A 17569-nucleotide genomic window follows, 5' to 3' on the forward strand; every position below is an offset into this window, starting at 1 on the left:
GTAAAGCTTTTGATAGGGTTCCCCATGATATTCTGATGGGTAAACTAGAGGACTATGAATTGAACTCTCGGATAGTTGGGTAGATAGGGAACTAGTTGGAGAACCACACTCAAAGAGTAGTTGTCAATGGCATTTCATCTGAATGGAGGGAGGTGTCCAGTGCTCAGTTCTTTTCAATATGTTTATAAATGGTCTGGATGAGGGTGTAGAGGGGGTACTCATTAAATTTGCAGATGACACCAAATTGGAAGGAGCAGTGAACATACCCGAAGATAGAGATAGAATTCAACAGGATCTGAATACACTGGAAAAGTGGGTGAATGTGAACAAGATGCAATTTAACAAGGATAAATGAGGAACACATACTGGATAGGGGATATACTTCTGGGTAACAGTGTGTGTGTGTGTGTGTGAACAGGATCTTGGGGTACAGGTGGACTGTAAGTTAAATATGAGCAGCCAGTGTGATGAAATGACAAAAAAAGGCTAATATCATCATGGGGTGTATCAACGGAGGCATTATCGGTGCGTGTGTGTGCAGAGTGAGGAATAGAGAACTGTACAATAGTAAGCTCCGGAAGGAAGGTGAGCCACACACCAGCACCTAGTATTAAAACAGTGTATTTACAGACTATATACAAAGTAACTAGTGCGGTGACAAACATAGATCTGAGCGACAAAGTGCTCCGCCAGCATCCACCTCTCAAGTGAGAGAACTTCATACAGGCAATGCAGTCCTTATATATATACATCAGCCAATCAGCCAATCAAGTATATGTACTTGCTGACTCCAGCAGGTACTTTCCCTTAGTCATTGTCCAGCCAGAACCGGCTTGCTGACAAGGTTACTCTGACCTGACCTGTCAGATAGATCCACCTGCTTCCTTGTTGCTCCTGTCATGCTGTGTAAAGGAGGACTCCATATACCGACAGGCATAACATCCAAATCATAATATGTCATAGTCCCATTGTACGCTGCATTGGTCAGGTCACACCTGGATTGTTGTATGAAATTTTGGAGGCTTCACTTCAATAATGGGCTGGGTACAGAGGAGAGTGACGAGGATGATCAGGGGCCTGGAGACCAAACCCTATGAGAAAAGGCTGAGGGACTTGGAAATGTTCAGTCTGGATAAGGGGAGGTTGAGGAGGGACTTGATTGCTCTCTACGTATTTGAAGGGCTGTCACTAGGGCAGGGATCTGTTCTTCTTGGCAACAGAGGATAGGACTTGCACTAATGGGTTTAAATTAAGAGTGGGAAGGTACCAACTGTATATTTGGAAAAAAAACTTTTTTATACTAAGAGTTGTTTAGCAGTGGAATTGGCTACCTAGGGAGGTGGCAAACTCCCTCTCACTGGCAGTCTTTAAACAGCAGCTGGACAAACACTTGTCAGGGATGCTTTAGGCTGATCCTTCATTGAGCAGGGCGGTTGGACTAGATGGCCTGTATGATCTCTTCCAACTCTGCAATTCTAGGATTCTAAAATAAGTATATTGATAATATGGTGAGAAAGACATACACAACTTCTAATAATGATATAAGTTGTGGAATGCATTTTAGAAGCCCTATATTTGCCCCAAAATGGCATTCACATATTGGTTTGGTGCAAAGCAAGGCATATGATTGCTGTTTACTAGCAATAAATCAGTGCATTGTGAAAATCTCTCTAAATAAATATTATTTGGTACAGAAAAAAAATCGTTTTAAGTCCTACGTGGATAACTCTTTGTATTTCTAAATGGATAGTGTCTATAATCTCTCCTCTTTGCAGAAGATTATTCTCATTTTCTCATTTTGAAAATATATGTTAGTTCTTGTGTTTAAAAGGGAATAACAGACTCACCAATAGATTGTATTTTTACTTGCTTTTTTTCTCTCTCTTTCCCCCCCTTTTTTTTAGTACATGGGTCCTCATTATCACTAGTTTCCAGCACCTCTTCTCTCTACTCCACAGTAAGTGTTGAATGTGTATAAGAGATGACATTATACTTATACATCCCATGGAAATCTAGTTGCCTTTTCAAAAAAAAAAATAGTCCAGGAAATAGATTAAAGCTGCACTAAAATTATTCCATGAAAAAATGACTGTTTGATGTCAACGTTTTCTATGTCTTTTTCAAAATACAATTCACAATGGCCTGTAAAATCTTTTGTGTTTTTCCTTGAACACTGAAATGAACAAAATCTACACAAAGGGCAGTTCTTCTTGCGTGCAGTTCACAGCCATTGTGCTTTGCTGTGTTGCCTCGTTTTCTCATCTCTTACATTTAGACAAGTGCAAGTAGAAGTAATTGGCCACTTGGTACATTGCTATTTTATTTTTTATTTGGCTGTGTTGATAGACTTGTTGATGTGTGAGAGATTACTCTCAAATTGCAGCATTGCTTTAGAGGCACAATTTGGTTTAAAAATGATCTTTGGGAAACCAGACAGTATCAAATGTCATTTAGAGATTATTAACTTTAATATGATATATTGGGCACATTTTGTATTCATAATATAGAGGGGGAGACGTCTTTTTATTTTGAGTTTATAAAATAAAATACATTTTTGGCTTTTATTTGCTATGTGGTAGATATGATACAGTACCAGACAATCAAAAATTTCATTTTGTACTTGAAAAACCAAGGTATGGCAATGATCAAAATCTACTAAGCCAGCCAATATTTTATTAAATGTTTGTAGAATATGTAGTACCATAAAAATGTGCAGGTTCAGTCATTTATAACGTTCTATTAAGCTTAGGCTCCTGTTGTTTAACACTTGCCCATGTATTGTTGATCTCCCCCAGTTAAAATACCCAATTTTTATAAAAACAGCCCTTTCACAATAGAAGAAGAAGAAGATGAAGATGAAGAATGAAAGTTAGCATTAAAATTAGTAATACTAAGTATACTTATGTATTAAGTATACATAATATAAGTATATTATTAAATATACTAATACTTATGTATGCTGAGAATTTTTAGTTATAGGTCTAGAATCATAATAATGTAATATTCACGTTTTATGTTATCTGCAGCTATCAATATTGAAACTGTACATAAATTTAAAAACCTGCTTGTATAATGTAGTACAACATATTTTGGCACTGAAATCAGGTTTACTTGATACATAATTTGGAGCTTTCTGAACAGAGAACCCTGGTTATTCTATGAGTATGCCACAGTTTCTATAATTCAGATTCTCATGTCAACTTCTAACTCAATTGAACTGGCAGATGGGAAAATATAGGTTTTAAAATATGAGAGAACTTCCAGATTTTTTTATTCATGCCACTTGATTAGTATCTCTGTCTCAGTAATGTGTAGGCATTAAGATGGCAATGTGATAAACTAATGTAAACCCTGCTGTTCAGGATATCAGTGTCTTTCAAGTGTTGACTGAATCACACACAGAAACAGGTAATGGCATTTTTTTTTTTTTTGGGCAAATAGGACAAGTGTTAACAAATTATCTACATTATCTTCATACTAAATTAGCAGCTGAGAATAGACCTTTTAGAGACTGCAGTACTTGACCCCACACTGTCCTCTTTTCTAGCTGCTTGACAACACTTCTTGTTCAGTTTATGAGTTTCTAGCTGTGATAATGGAAGTTTGAGAGCTTTTTTGTTAAGAGCAAGGAAAGCCTTAGATTATAAATCTGTAGAGTGAAGGACATAATCCTTGATCAGAATTTCCCCTGCTGGTTCTTGTGAACACCTAGGAGTAAAACTCATATAATTGTGTTGCTATTAATCAAGAAATGGTACACAAGTGGAAACATCTCATCAAAGATTTGATTTCAGCAACAGGCAAGCTGACCATAAAGAACACCATTTCAGTGTTTTACGATGTTTCAGAAATGTAGCCTTATGGTCACTTTGCCTGTTTCTAGGTTGCCCAGTACAATTCAGGTGCATGATTACATGCCATATACTATTGTCTTCCCTGACCCTGATCATAAAGGTAAAGGTAGCCCCCTGTGCAAGCACCAGTCGTTTCTGACTCTGAGGTGATGTCATATCACAACATTTTCGTGGCAGATTTTTTATGGGGTGGTTTGCCCTTGCCTTCCCCAGTCATCTACACTTTCCCCCCATCAAATTGGGTACTAATATACCAACCTTAGAAGGATGGAAGGCTGAGTCAATCTTGAGCTGGCTACCTGAACCCAGCTTCTGTCGGAATCGAACTCAGGTCGTGTGCAGACCCTGATCATACCACCTGGTTAGCAGGTATACAGAAGACTTGTTTCTTTTGTAGCAGTGGTGTATCTGACAGCCTGTCACCTCTCTCTCTTGTCTACAGTTATGAAGTAATAAGTGAGGCCCCACAAGGACTCACAGGAGAAGGGAAATTCCATTCTCTACTCAGTGGCTTGCCTCCCCATACTGTGTCCATACACTTTGCTGGTTCCTGCTCTTTTCACTCTTACCTCTGCTCTCCTCCTACCACTTTTTCCTTTGACCCACTGTGTTCCCCACAGACATACTTCAGTTCCATTCTCTCCTTTCCCTGCTGGTTCTAACTTCCCTTCATTTTTTACAAATCCTATTCTACTTTTCCATCTTGCCTTTCACAGCTCCTATTTTCCTCTAAGCATTCTTCCCACCCCGTAGCCTGTGCCTATGCTACTCCTGATTCCCCACGGTAGCTATGCAACTGTTTGTAATATTTTGGAATGAAACTTTATTTTTATTTATTTTCTTTTATTTATAGCTTGCCCTTCCTGTAGAACACCAAATAAAGCACAAATGCTCACAGTCACAAAGGCTGAAATTGTAAAAAATCTATTGCACAATGAAAAATGTAACAAGAAATTTAAACATTGGAAATGTTTGCATATGCCAGCAATTTGCATGACTCAAAGTGATTATAACTGGAAAAAATGTATCCCGAAAGTTTTCATACCTGAAGAAGCCATCTGGGAAATGGCTTGGTTTGCTAGCTCCTCCATCGCAATAATCTAGTGTGCTGGGATCATTGGAGGACTTCATTTCAGCAACTTTATTCCAGGATCTGAGAATGGAACAGAGTTCCCCAAATCAGCAAAAAGTTTGTTTTAAGGATATTGGTGCTTTGATGCAATTTGCCGAGTCTGCAATAATTTGCACATTGAGGTTTCTTTGTAACTCAGTGTTTCCAATGTTTAAATGTCTTGTTACATTTTTCATTGGGCAATAGATTTTTTACAATTTCAGCATTTGTGACCATGAGCATTTGTGCTTTATTTGGGTTTCCATAGCACGATTCCCTCTGTTGTTTTGCTTTCTGTAGAACAAGCTTAAGGCAGGTTATGTCATAGAAACAAAGAGTCAAACAGTTAAAACCAGATTAAAATTATATAAAATCTAAAATTACAGAACTAAACATTGAAAGTGAAAAATCACAAATTCAGCCTCACAGTCATGGCCTATCGGTCCAGGTCCAGCAGGCCCTACAGCATTAGGATGGAATGGAAGTGGGGAGGCTGATAACAGGTGACATCCACTGCCTCAACTGAGGGCCTGGTGAAAGAGGTCTGTTTTACAGGCCCTGTGGAATTGGAGTATGTCCCACAGGGCTCAGATCTCCAATGCAGGGGCCAGGGCCAAAAAGACCCTGGCCCTAGTCAAGTTGGACATCTCTGGGCCCAGGTACCACCCAAAGGTGTTGGGTCACTGTTAGTAAAGACCTACAGAGCTATACAGGGTGAGGCGGTCCTGAAGGTATGCTGGCTCCTGACCATATGGGGCTTTAAAGGTAAGTATCAGGACCTTGAACCGAATCCAGTTCTCAATAGGTAGTGCAGTCATGCAGCACAGGATGGATCCATGCCCATACAGGTGATGATGTCAACATCCATGCAGCAATGTTCTGCACCAGCTGGAGTTTCTGGAGTGGGGCCGAGGGCAAGTTAGGGCAGTAGAGAGAGCTACAATAATCTCACCTGGAAGTGACCATCACATGTGTCACTGCAGCCAGGTCACAGGGGGTGAGATATGGGACTTCATTTCTCTAGTTATGTCTCCACATGTTCACTGTTGTATGGATACCTGCATTGCTGTTAAATATGTAGATTACAGGTCTGTGTGATTCTAACCTCCAAAAACTGCTGGCTTTAATTCTTGCTTTTATTGTTCCTCTTTGTTTTTATTAATTTAGTGCAATCATACATGAAAGCAAGTAGTGCTGACTCTGACTCTGTGCACTGACTATCTGTGATTCTGTGCTACAATGTTGGTGCAGAGGAACAATGGAATTTTTTTTTTATAATGATGAGTAACAGTGGTTCTATCAATAATCTTCAAATAGAAAAAGAATTGCAAGGATTAATGCATCATGGTATTCTATTATAGTATTACCTTTGTGTACAAATTTACACTTGGGGAAAATACTCACGAGGTTTTATTGCTTGTGTTTTCTGATTCTTTACTGCAGTTATGACATAACAAAAATGTATTCTAAAACAAACTGCTATTTTTGTTTTCCTAAACATATACAACTGAGTTGTATTTTTAATTAAAGTAATGCTTTCTTTGTCCTCTTCCTTCCCCACCAGGCTGAAGAAAAAGCACATTCAGAGGTAAAAATTGTAATATATATTATGATTTTCTGTAGAACGTATTACTCTAAAAAGATCCATTTCCTCACAATAACTACAAGAAATCTTGTTCTTCAGTAATTAGTTAAGAGAAATATTCAACTGCAGCACAGAAGATGGTGGCTAATGGGATGCTGCTGAAAATGTAATTTCCCAGCGCTCCCTGAATGAAGACACAAAGCAGATGTATGGGTTCAACTACTTTTATTTATTTAAATGGCTGATCATCGTCACTTATTACTATAAGTGAATTATCCCAAGGGCAGTGTGCACTAGGCAGCCAACCATGGTTGCTTTTTATGGACAGGTCCACCCTTGCTCCTAACTTAGCAAGTGCGTCTGCCACCCTTGTTTATCTTCATCTGTACATAGTATGCCAAGAAGTGCACAACCTCATCCCCTTCCCTTGATGTGCCATAAGGCTCCTACCACGTTGGATCACTACCACTCAGCTCCAAGGACACTCCTTCCCTGTGCACCTACCCATTAAGGCATGTGATGATCTGTTCCAGATACATCCTCCACCAATGCCAGATGCCTCAGGGTGTTAGCCTATGCAACATGAGCAACCTGCACTATTCCTGCCAACTAACTGTGACTTGAAAAGCCTAGTTCCACAGAAAGTGACTCAAACAACAACAAAAAACTGTGGAAAAATAACGAAAAATTAATGAAAAATACTTCAAAATTGTAATAGATAATTGAACACCTCAACTTCACACATTATTACATGTAATTACATATTATAGCATATTGTCAAAAATACAAGGTATAAAGTACAAGGAATAAATATTCAAAAGTGTTTGCAGTTAATCATGTCTAATCCAGTTTGAAATACTTGAAGGCTATTCACCCGACTCCGCGGGACAATTAAAGTGCCAGTGTCAAATGTATGGTTAACATTTTGTATCCGTTAACCATACTGATAGGGATATGAGGTTTTGTGTCTTATATAAATATCAAGGGATTAACAAAACTCAGAATGAAATTCAAAGGATATTATTCAGGGAAGAAGCTGCCCTGATTTTCAAGATGAATGCATTGGAACCCATAGGTTTGAATTCAGCCCTGGATTTATCTTGCTTCTTATAATATAGAGCTAATTTGGTAATTATTTTTCAGTATTGTTTAAAGTAAGGGGTGCTTAACAATTAGGCTTGGGTTTCCAGCCCTTATGTTGTAATGTTGTTTTAAAAGTTTTACCAGCTGTTTCCAATTTGCAAAGATAAAAGTAGACTGTGAGGGAAGATCCTTTGAGGTTTTCTCCAGAGCTAATATCACAGGAATGTGGTATGCTGGAAGTTGGTGAGTTATGATGTCCTGGTTGATTTGAATGAGTTGTATGCAGTGTTGAAATATGTGTTAGAATGATGTTTTGTGTTGGTTACAGTTAAGTGGAACATGTCTCTCAGATGAAGACAATTGAAACAGTATTACAGGCTTTACTGTTAGAGGCTAATGACTATCCACTATATATTAAATGTCTTTAAAGAAAGAAAGTTTAAAGCAATGTCTTAGCATCATAATGTCAGACGAGGAACTTCAAACAGATGCGGGTCATAGTATTTCAATATTAATCCATTTATTTGAGAACTATCAGTCTAGTAAGGAAGCAAATTGAGTTTGATAACTTTCAAGGCCGGGCCTTGCCTTTTTGTACATTTCAAAGGAGAGAAACAATACAGCATTTTCACACTCTCAGAGACAGTCGGCGCTTCCCATGCCTCCCTTATCTTTGCTGCCAGGAAGCTGCCCACTGGTCGCCTTGGGCATGGTAACTTCAAAGGCCCAGATGGCTCCTAGGCTGGGTGTGAAATTCCTCCCCCTGCGGTTTGGGATTGCTCTGGGGAAAGCTACAGGTTGCTGTTCTCACGGTTAGTAAAAGCAGGGTCACAGCAGAGTACAATATGGCGTTAGTCATGTCAAGCAGCACATTACAGATATCATGATACTACAGCTAAGTTACACGTCTGACACATAAATTCTTTGCTGAAGAACAAGAATTATCTGCAATTGCAACACATTTGACACTGGGACTTTAATTGTCCCACGGAGTCGTGTAAATAGTCTTCAAGTATTTCAAGCTGGATTGGACATGGTTAACTGCAAGCACTTTTGAATATTTATTCCTTGTACTTTATACCTTGTATTTTTGACAATATGCTAGATATGTAATTACATGTAATAATGTGTGAAGTTGAGGTGTTCAATTATCTATTACAATTTTGAAGTATTTTTCATTAATTTTTTGTTATTTTTCCATAGTTTTTTGTTGTTGTTTGAGTAACTAACTGTGACTTAGCATGTCTACAACCAGGCCTACTTAACTAAGCACACCTCCTTCCAAGACATGGCAAACCAGCCCCTCCCCCCCAATTGGCTTTGGGGTGACACCCCCTGCCCTCAAATTCCTACTTGGCCTTATAGTAATAACCAGCTAATCCCACCCTATTCCATTGATGGGTGGGTGGCCAGCTATAGTAACAAAAGGCTGTTAGGGAAAAGGCGTAGCGGCTTTTGCTCTCTACCATTGGCTGGAGACTTTCCAGCCCTGGCCCATCCTGCTTGTTGCCTCCTTTGACTAAAAAAAGGGGGCCAGGGCAAAATAATCCACAACATTAATGCCATGAATGTCCCTTGTCCCAGCAACCCCCATATATTGTTTCTTACTGGTATCTTTAAAGCCATTCAATAAACTATTTGAAAAGTGTGTTTGCTGTATATAAAAATACTGGGAATAAATATTCCAGCTATTTTTACTGCTGCAATCTAGCATGTTCAGTAATTTTATTGTTTAAGCATAAGTTTATATTGATATTTTTAAAAAGTTAATAAAATGTATTCTCTTCCTTTCAAGCAAATTCATAAACTACGAAGAGAGCTGGTTGCATCACAGGAAAAAGTGGCCACCCTTACATCACAACTCTCAGCAAATGTAAGTCATTTGTTGTTGTCATAAACAGATACTATATACTTTTAATGGGACTCTGGAGCCACAAAAGTCTTCTGATGAAAATTGTTACCATACACTTATCAAATGTGGTGGGTGGTTAAAATGTATACTATATTGATCAAATGTACAGGAGAAATTTCAAGTGAATAGCCACAAAGTGAATTTATTTATAAATACTGGATGCAATTCAGGGCAAGAAATAAGCCATTCATGCCATGTAATGCAGTAAAAGTGTGTTCAACCCCTTCTGTTGTATTATATACTGCCATTTATTGTCTTCCTTATTTAACAAGTGGTAAGAACTTCTTCCAAATGGAAGGAGAAATATGTAGTTTTACCAGTTATTCAGAGTTCTTTCGTTCCCTTCTAATGTGAGAAGACAGACTCTCTCCATTTTATGGAAATTCTCCTGTTGCATGTACAGAGTGTGTGTATATATAACCACCACACCTCAAAAAAGATATTCTAGCATTGGAAAAAGTCCAGAAATATATAGCCACACATACACACATATATATATATCGAGAGAGAGAGCCATAAATATATAGCCATCCCAGAAAAAAAAAAAATCAAATTCCAACACACTACTCCAGGGGTGCCTAACAGTAGCTCTCCAGATGTTTTTTGCCTACAACTCCCATCAGCCCCAGCCAGCATGGCCAATGGCTGGAGAACTACCGTTGGTCACCCCTGCACTACTCAATCACAAGAGCCAGCTTGGTGTAGTGAAGGAAGGAAGGAAGGAAGGAAGGAAGGGGGGGAGGGAGGGAGGGAGGGAGGAAGGGGGGAGTGGGAAATAAGGCAAAGGGAAAAAGAAATATTGACAGAAAGACTGATAGAAGGAAAAAATGAATGAAACAGAGAGAGAAAGGAAGGAAGGAAAAAGGAGGGAACAAGTGAAAGAGGAGGGAAAAAGGAAGAAAGATAGGAGGGGAAAAAGGAAGAAACAAAGGAAAAGGAAGGAAGAAAGAAAGAGAGAGAGAGAGAGAGAGAGAGGAAGGAAGGAAGGGAGGAAGGAAGGGAGGGAGGGAGGAAGGGAGGGAGGAGTGGGAAATAAGGCAAAGGGAAAAAGAAATATTGACAGAAAGACTGATAGAAGGAAAAAATGAATGAAACAGAGAGAGAGAAAGGAAGGAAGGAAGGAAAAAGGAGGGAACAAGTGAAAGAGGAGGGAAAAAGGAAGAAAGATAGGAGAGGAAAAAGGAAGAAACAAAGGAAAAGGAAGGAAAGAAGGAAGAAAGAAAGGAAGAAAGAAAGAAAGAAAGAAAGAAAGAAAGAAAGAAAGAAAGAAAGAAAGAAAGAAAGAAAGAAAGAAAGGGAAAGGGGATCGGAGCAACTCACCTTAAAAACTGCTGGTTCTGCACTGTGCAGTTTGGCCTTCTGAGCTCCACCGGCCTGCACAATGACAGGAGACCCCTGTGCAAGCGTGGCTTGGCCCTTTGAGCTCCTCCGGCCCGTGCGATGACAGGAGACCCCCGCACAGGCGCGGCTTGGCCCTCTGAGCTCCACCAGCCTGCACGATGACAGGAGACTCCTGCGCCGGCGCGGCTTGGCCCTCTGAGCTCTGCTGGCCTGCGTGACGATGGGAGTAGCTGAAGTGCAAACCAAACTGTGTACTGAATACCAGAGGCCACACAATAGAAAAGGCTATGTACTGGATTATGTACAAACCACATTTTAATATATACAGCAGAAAAAGTACAGTGTGATGAATGTAAACAATTCCTATATACACTGTAAAATACTATATAGTATGACCATTCAAATAGGAAAAAAAATCAGTGCATAATACAATGAGTTATAACAGAAGGAAAAGTACAGCAATTGATGGTCTGCCAGCTACTTAAAACACCATTTCAGTATCTTCTTCAGAAATGTTATAGTCCTGTTGCAGAATGGCCACGATGAGTTGTAATAAATTTTGTAAGAGTCAAAACATCTTCAAGTATGATTTAACATCTAAGTGGACTTATTAACAGCAAAAAAGTTATATTTACTATTTATCAGCCAATCATAGAGGATTAAGAATATTTAAATAACATATCTGTAACACATGAGAATTACCAGAAGCAACAAAAAAGAAAGGATGCAACAAAAAAGAGGTGAAAGAGGTGAAAGAGCTCACAATAAGAAATTCAAAAATAACTGTGATGCAATTTCTCATGTGTATTTCTGAAAATCTTGCATGTACAGGTCTAATACTAAAGAGGCCAAGGTCTCTGTATTTTGCACTGTATATAAGGACTTTTTTCATTCATCACACTGTACTCTTTGCACTGTGTATGTTAATATCTGATTTGCCCCCACAGATGGAAGGAAGAGACAGACACAAGGGTTTGGATAACTAAGGGCCACTTTCTTTATTATTAAATTAACAACAAGGGCTATAAACATAACAGGCAGCACGGCAGGGCCAGGGGACGAAAAACCCCTCCCCTGCTGCATGACGAGCGAGCCACCCTGCCCCTAGGTATACCCAAAATGCATGGCTCGTACCCGGCCGGCCTAGCAAAGGTTATGCCCTGGAGTTTCAGCCCCCATCCACACGGCTGAAGGGCGGATCAATGCAAACCCGAGGCATTCTGCTTCATCACTCAACTAGTCTGAACAGGCCACGAATGATTTAGCTAGACCCGGTGCCCCAAAACTGGGGTGCTACTGGTGCTCACTGAGCTCCATAACAGAAGTTAGGCAAAAAAACCCAGGCAACCTGAAGGTAAGCAGCCTACTTAAACCAGCCACTCCCTAGCAAATCTCACAATCCCTTCTACAAGCAGTGTGAGGTAGGCAAAAAACACCACTCCCAACAGCCAAACAGGAAGAGATGAAAAAATTCCTACCCAGTCCCCTATAAATTAAGAGCAACCAGCTATCACCCACACTGCCTCAAGGGCAGAAGGGTGGGCCGAGCACAAGGCAAAAACTTGGAGGCAGAAGCGGAGACAGCCGTTAAGGCGTGCCTGCTCCGCCCTCACTTTCCATAATGCCCTGTCCGCTCCTCCTTCATACAAAGGGGGAAAACGGCCCCCAGAGACAAGGCTGTGCAGCCTGCCTCCGGTTGGGAGCCACATTGCCCCCACAGATGGAAAGAAGAGACGGACACAATATAAACATAACAGGCAGCAATATAAACATAACAGGCAGCATGGTAGGGCCAGGGGACAAAATATCCCTCCCCTGCTACATGACGGGTGAGCCACCCTGCCCCTAGGTATAGTCAAAATGCATGGCTCGTACCCGGCCAGCCTAGCAAAGGTTATGCCCTGGAGTTCCAGCCCCCATCCGCAGGGCTGAAGGGCGGATCAATCCATGCAAACCCGAGGCAGTCCGTTTCATCACTCAACTAGTCCGCACGGGCCAGGAATGATTTAGCTAGACCCCGTGCCCCAAAACTGGGGCGCTATAACCGAGCTGCATAATAGAAGTTAGGCAAAAAACCCAGCCACCGCGAGGCCAAGCCTCTGCTTAGGCAGCTGTACCCACTAAACGCCTAGCACTTCCCGAAGCCCAATTTTTAAGTCATTCAAAAAAGCGTTGTTTCCCATATCGGAAAGATGGATGCCATCAATCCTGTATAAATCCGTACAATCAGCACAGATCCCAGGATGAGGGAGAAAGTGGCCCAACCCCCCCTCAAGGGCTTTTTTAATTTCTAAATTGGCTTTGCAGCGAGCTCTCTCAATCATCCATGGATCCCATGCCTCACGCCATATCTGGCGCGGAATCATGGCCAACCTCACAATCAAAACCTGAGGTCAACAACTCCTAATGACTCGAAAGTTATCCTTGACCTGCAGCACAAAGGCTTTACCCTTGAGCAAGCCTAGATCGTTTCCTCCCAAATGTATCACCACAACATGTGTCGGCAAAACATGAACATTTTCAAAAAGCAAGGGCAACAGGCCAGACCAATGGAGACCGTGCCATCCACGCCACTCTATGGTAGCCTACTTGCTGAGCCCCAGCTGTGACCCAGCCGAAGTCCTCCTGGCCCTATGGGCAGCCCAGAACACGAAACTGTGCCCGCATATGAGGACGCATCATCTCTCCCCACGGACAACAGCACCTGAGAAAAGAAGAAAACAGTGAATAACCACACCCTCAATAACCTGATGCCAGTTACTGCAGCGCCAGAGGGTGGACAGCCTTTATAGGCCGAGGAACGCCACCTACCAAGCTTCTGAATGGACGGTGGGGAGTACCCCAGAGTCGCCGCCATAGAAGCCGCCCCTATGTGAAAAGAATGAATGCCAAACTTAACCCCCACCAGGCCAAGCCTGGCGAGAGATTTGACAGTCAGAGACCAAAACTGATGCTTCGTCAGGGGACTACCGTCCTCATGCCGGAACAACAGACTAACCCCAACTGACCAGTGTCCACGGGCAGCTAGATAGCGCATTAAAGTTGGTACAGGACACAATTCCCCCTCGAAACAGGCACCCAAACTAATAGTGTTCCTCCGCTGCAACTGGTCAGTCTTAGAACGACGCACTGTGATGTATGCCGCTCCATCAGCAATGTGAATGTCTTGGGCCAATAAGGCCCTTCCAGGTGAGTTACCAGCTCACTCACCTGGAGAGCCCCAAAAAATGCCACCAGGGAGGCAGAATGAAAGAGAAGTGTTTCATACTCTGACGGACACACCTGACCCCAGACTGACTGTAAACCCCTAAAAATTATGGGTGAAATCGGCTGCCTTGCATCCGACCTCTCTGGCCCACCCTTCGAGCATCTTCCGAATGCGGAAATCACTAGTTAGTTCCTGTAACCCCATGGCTTTACTGGCAAAAGCCAAAGCAGATAACCGGCCCTGAATGGATCGAATTGCCAGGCTCCTGCACTGCAATGATACTCAATAGTGGAGTAAATGCTCCACTGGAAGAGGCCATTCCATGCTTTAACCTACGAAGCTCCTAAACTTCTCAAACTGGCTCACTGCCCTTGTGTATGATTTTCTAGTGCTAGGAGCAATAGCAATACTTATCGCTTTGCCGGCCTTGACCCGCCAATCATCCAAATCTCCAGGGGCATCCTTGTAGAAAGAAGATCTGCATCTGGGGCGAGCTGCCGAAACCTCTGCATCCGTTTTCGAGAGAGAGCGTCAGCCACCCTATTATCCACCCCAGGCACATGCCTGGCAAAAAATAAAATATTCTGCCACAGGCATTGCAGTGTGAAAGCGTGAACTAACCTCATAACCCTGGGTGATTTAGGAGTGAGGGAATTGATGACATGCACCACAGCTAAATTGTCACACCAAAAGTGGACTGTGTGGTCCGCCAACTCATTTCCCCGCAACCAAACGAACACCAAGATCGGGAAGAACTCTAAGAAGGTCAAGTCCCTGGTCCACCCAGCATCTACCCATTCCATAGGCCAGTCCTCCACGCACCAGTGTCCGCGAAAATAGACGCCAAATCCCAAGGACCCTGCAGCATCAGATGTAATTTGAAGCTCGGCTTCCAACCTCAAATCCTCCCTCCAAAAGGAGACACCATTAAATGAGGTCAAAAACTCCTGCCACAAGAAGAGGTCCTCCCGGATGCATCCAGAAATCCTAATTCTGTGATGCGGCTGGTGTAGACTCAAGAAAGGACGACCAGGAGTGACCACCTTATAAGCAAAGTTTAGGTGACCCACTAACTGCTGCAACTCCTTCTGCCACAACAAAAACTGGGCAACCAGCCCCTGGAGCCTCAATTTTTTTCCCCCTGGGAGGTGAGAGGTTTGCTGCAAGGAATCTAGTTCAACACCTAAGAATGTCAATTGCTGGGTAGGGCCCTCTGTCTTCTCATGGGCTAGGGGGACGCCCAACTCCTCAGACTGCGCTGTAAAGGCCTCCAGCAAACGGGCACACTGGCCAGAGCCCAAGGGTTCGGCAAACAAAAAAACATCAAGATAATGCACCACATTAGTTAAACCAGCCTACAGCATACACCCCATTCTAAAAAAGAACTAAAGCGCTCGAACACAGCACAAGAAACAGAGCACCCCATGGGCAAAGCCCTATTCATGTAAAACTGCCCATCGAATTGGAAACCCAGCAATTCAAAATCCAAAGGATGAACAGGGAGAAGGCAAAAGGCAGACTTTATATCGCATTTTGACAACTCAGCACCCACCCCACAGTGCCTCACCATGTGAACCGCTGCATCAAAAGATGTGTACCACACGGTACACAATACTTCAGGTATAGCAACATTCATCGACTCCCCATGAGGGTAAGATAAATGGTGGATCAATCTAAACTCCCTTGAGGTCTTTTTAGGCACAATGCCCAAAGGAGAGACCCGCAGAGAACTCACAGGAGGTGCAGGAAATGGACCAATCACCTTCCCTCAGCAAATTCTTTCCCTATTTTTTGTCGAACTATATGCTCCATACCTGTAACTGACTTCAGGTATTGGCCATAAATGGCCTTCTGGGTCCCTGACAAGGAATTCTGAAACTGAACTTAAAACCGTTGAACAAGTAAACTCTATCCTCAACCTTAGGATAATTATGGAGCCAGGCCTCAAGCACTGTCACCCTTATTGGGATGGGGCCCTTTTCCAAAAGGCTTATTTGTCCCACCACAGCCCTGCCTGTGCAGCCCCCTCCTGGGTTTACTCTGGGAACAATTCGTAAAGGAGTGAGTCCCTCCGCACAGAGGGCACTCGTGCTTAAATGGGCAGTTTTTCCTTCCACACACCCCCTGGAACCCAACCTTCCAGCAGAGCAAGCGGGATTGAACTGCCTGCCCCGCATTACCGCGGGAACCAGAAGCAGCGGCTGCGTGCTGCACAACATGGCCATCTGACCTATCTCTGAGATTAGGTCTCGCTGGAGACATAACCTGCAGCCACAACTGTGGCTGAATTTGATCCCATTGAAGGGATGGGTTCAAGGTGGCCCTCATCCTGAATTCCTCATTGTACTAAAGCCAGGCAGGGCCACTAAAGCTGGTGTAGCTCTTGTATATGATATCAAAATACTGGAAAAGGAAAGTGGCCCTCCATGAATGAGACCTGGAAATTATTCCAGCGTAAATAATGAAACCAGGCACCCAATTTGCCCAGGTCCTATCAACTTTTCTTCTTTTCCCTATCATCAAGGTCCTCCTTATCCATTTCCTCAAGCTCCCTGTAGAGCAGAGAAAAAAGATCCGCAAATTCACCCTTTAATATTTTATCCTTGCTGTCTGGCAACAAGTGATCCCCTAAGGGAAGAGCCAGATCACCAAAGAGTAAGATGGATCCCAGGGATAAGGGAAACCCCAGCCACCGCAAGGGGCTGAGGATAATCCAGGAAAGTGGCCAGGCAGGCCACCCCAAGATGCTAGAGGGTTAGCTGAATTAAAACCCCAAACCCAAGGCTGAGGATTAGTAAACACTACAGACTGGCTATTGGCCACAGGCCCAAATGTATCTAACTGCCCCCACGGCCCCCAGGGCCAAGCTACATTAGTGTGTTGTACAGACTCGCCCCTACCAAACTGCACACCTTGTCGGGCGTCCACATTAGGAACTTCCACTGGGAGAGGTGACGCTCCATCCGTCTCAATAGGGCTAGACCTGATCTCAAGAGAAGACAAGCGGTTAAGAATCTCTTGCAACTGTTTCCCATCAGCAGCCTTAACAGCTTTGGATGAAACGCCCTTCTTACCCCCAACCTCTGTGATATGGGGCTTGCCACAAGAACTCTCCAAAGCAGCCAACCTAGCTAATACAGACTACTCAAAGGAGTCATCCTCATATGATATAGGCTGAGGCGCCAGGCGCTTATAAGAAACTGACTGGCGAGGCTGGGATTTTGGTGCAAGGCTCTTGCCCTTTGATTTTCCTTGCCCCTTAGGCATGGCTAGTGAGCCCAATATCTAGCCTGCAAAAAATGGGGTGGGGGGTGGCTCTAAGCAGAAACTAACAAAAAATGGCTGCCACCCTGCCTAGCAACAGGGAAGTAATAAGCAGCGAAAATGGTCGGTGCCTCGCCCAGCAACAGGGGAGTAATAAGCAGCGAAAATGGCCACTGTCCTGCCCAGCAACAGTGCAGACCACCCTAACAAT

The 17569-nt window shown here is 42.8% G+C and overlaps 1 protein-coding gene across 5 annotated transcripts in view; it reads left to right on the forward strand.

Annotated features, from left to right (window-relative positions):
• NAV3 (neuron navigator 3) overlaps positions 1 to 17569 on the forward strand; it is a 934586-nt gene that overhangs the window by 853833 nt on the left and 63184 nt on the right. For all 5 annotated transcript variants that reach the window (XM_060245118.1, XM_060245119.1, XM_060245121.1 and 2 more), the window contains 3 exons: positions 1905 to 1957; positions 6530 to 6553; positions 9429 to 9506. In XM_060245118.1, coding sequence (XP_060101101.1) covers positions 1905 to 1957; positions 6530 to 6553; positions 9429 to 9506 — 155 coding nt within the window. The remainder of the gene's footprint in view (positions 1 to 1904; positions 1958 to 6529; positions 6554 to 9428; positions 9507 to 17569) is intronic.

The sequence above is a fragment of the Heteronotia binoei genome, chromosome 8 (genome assembly GCF_032191835.1).
Source record: "Heteronotia binoei isolate CCM8104 ecotype False Entrance Well chromosome 8, APGP_CSIRO_Hbin_v1, whole genome shotgun sequence".
NCBI classification, from domain to species: Eukaryota; Metazoa; Chordata; class Lepidosauria; order Squamata; family Gekkonidae; genus Heteronotia; species Heteronotia binoei.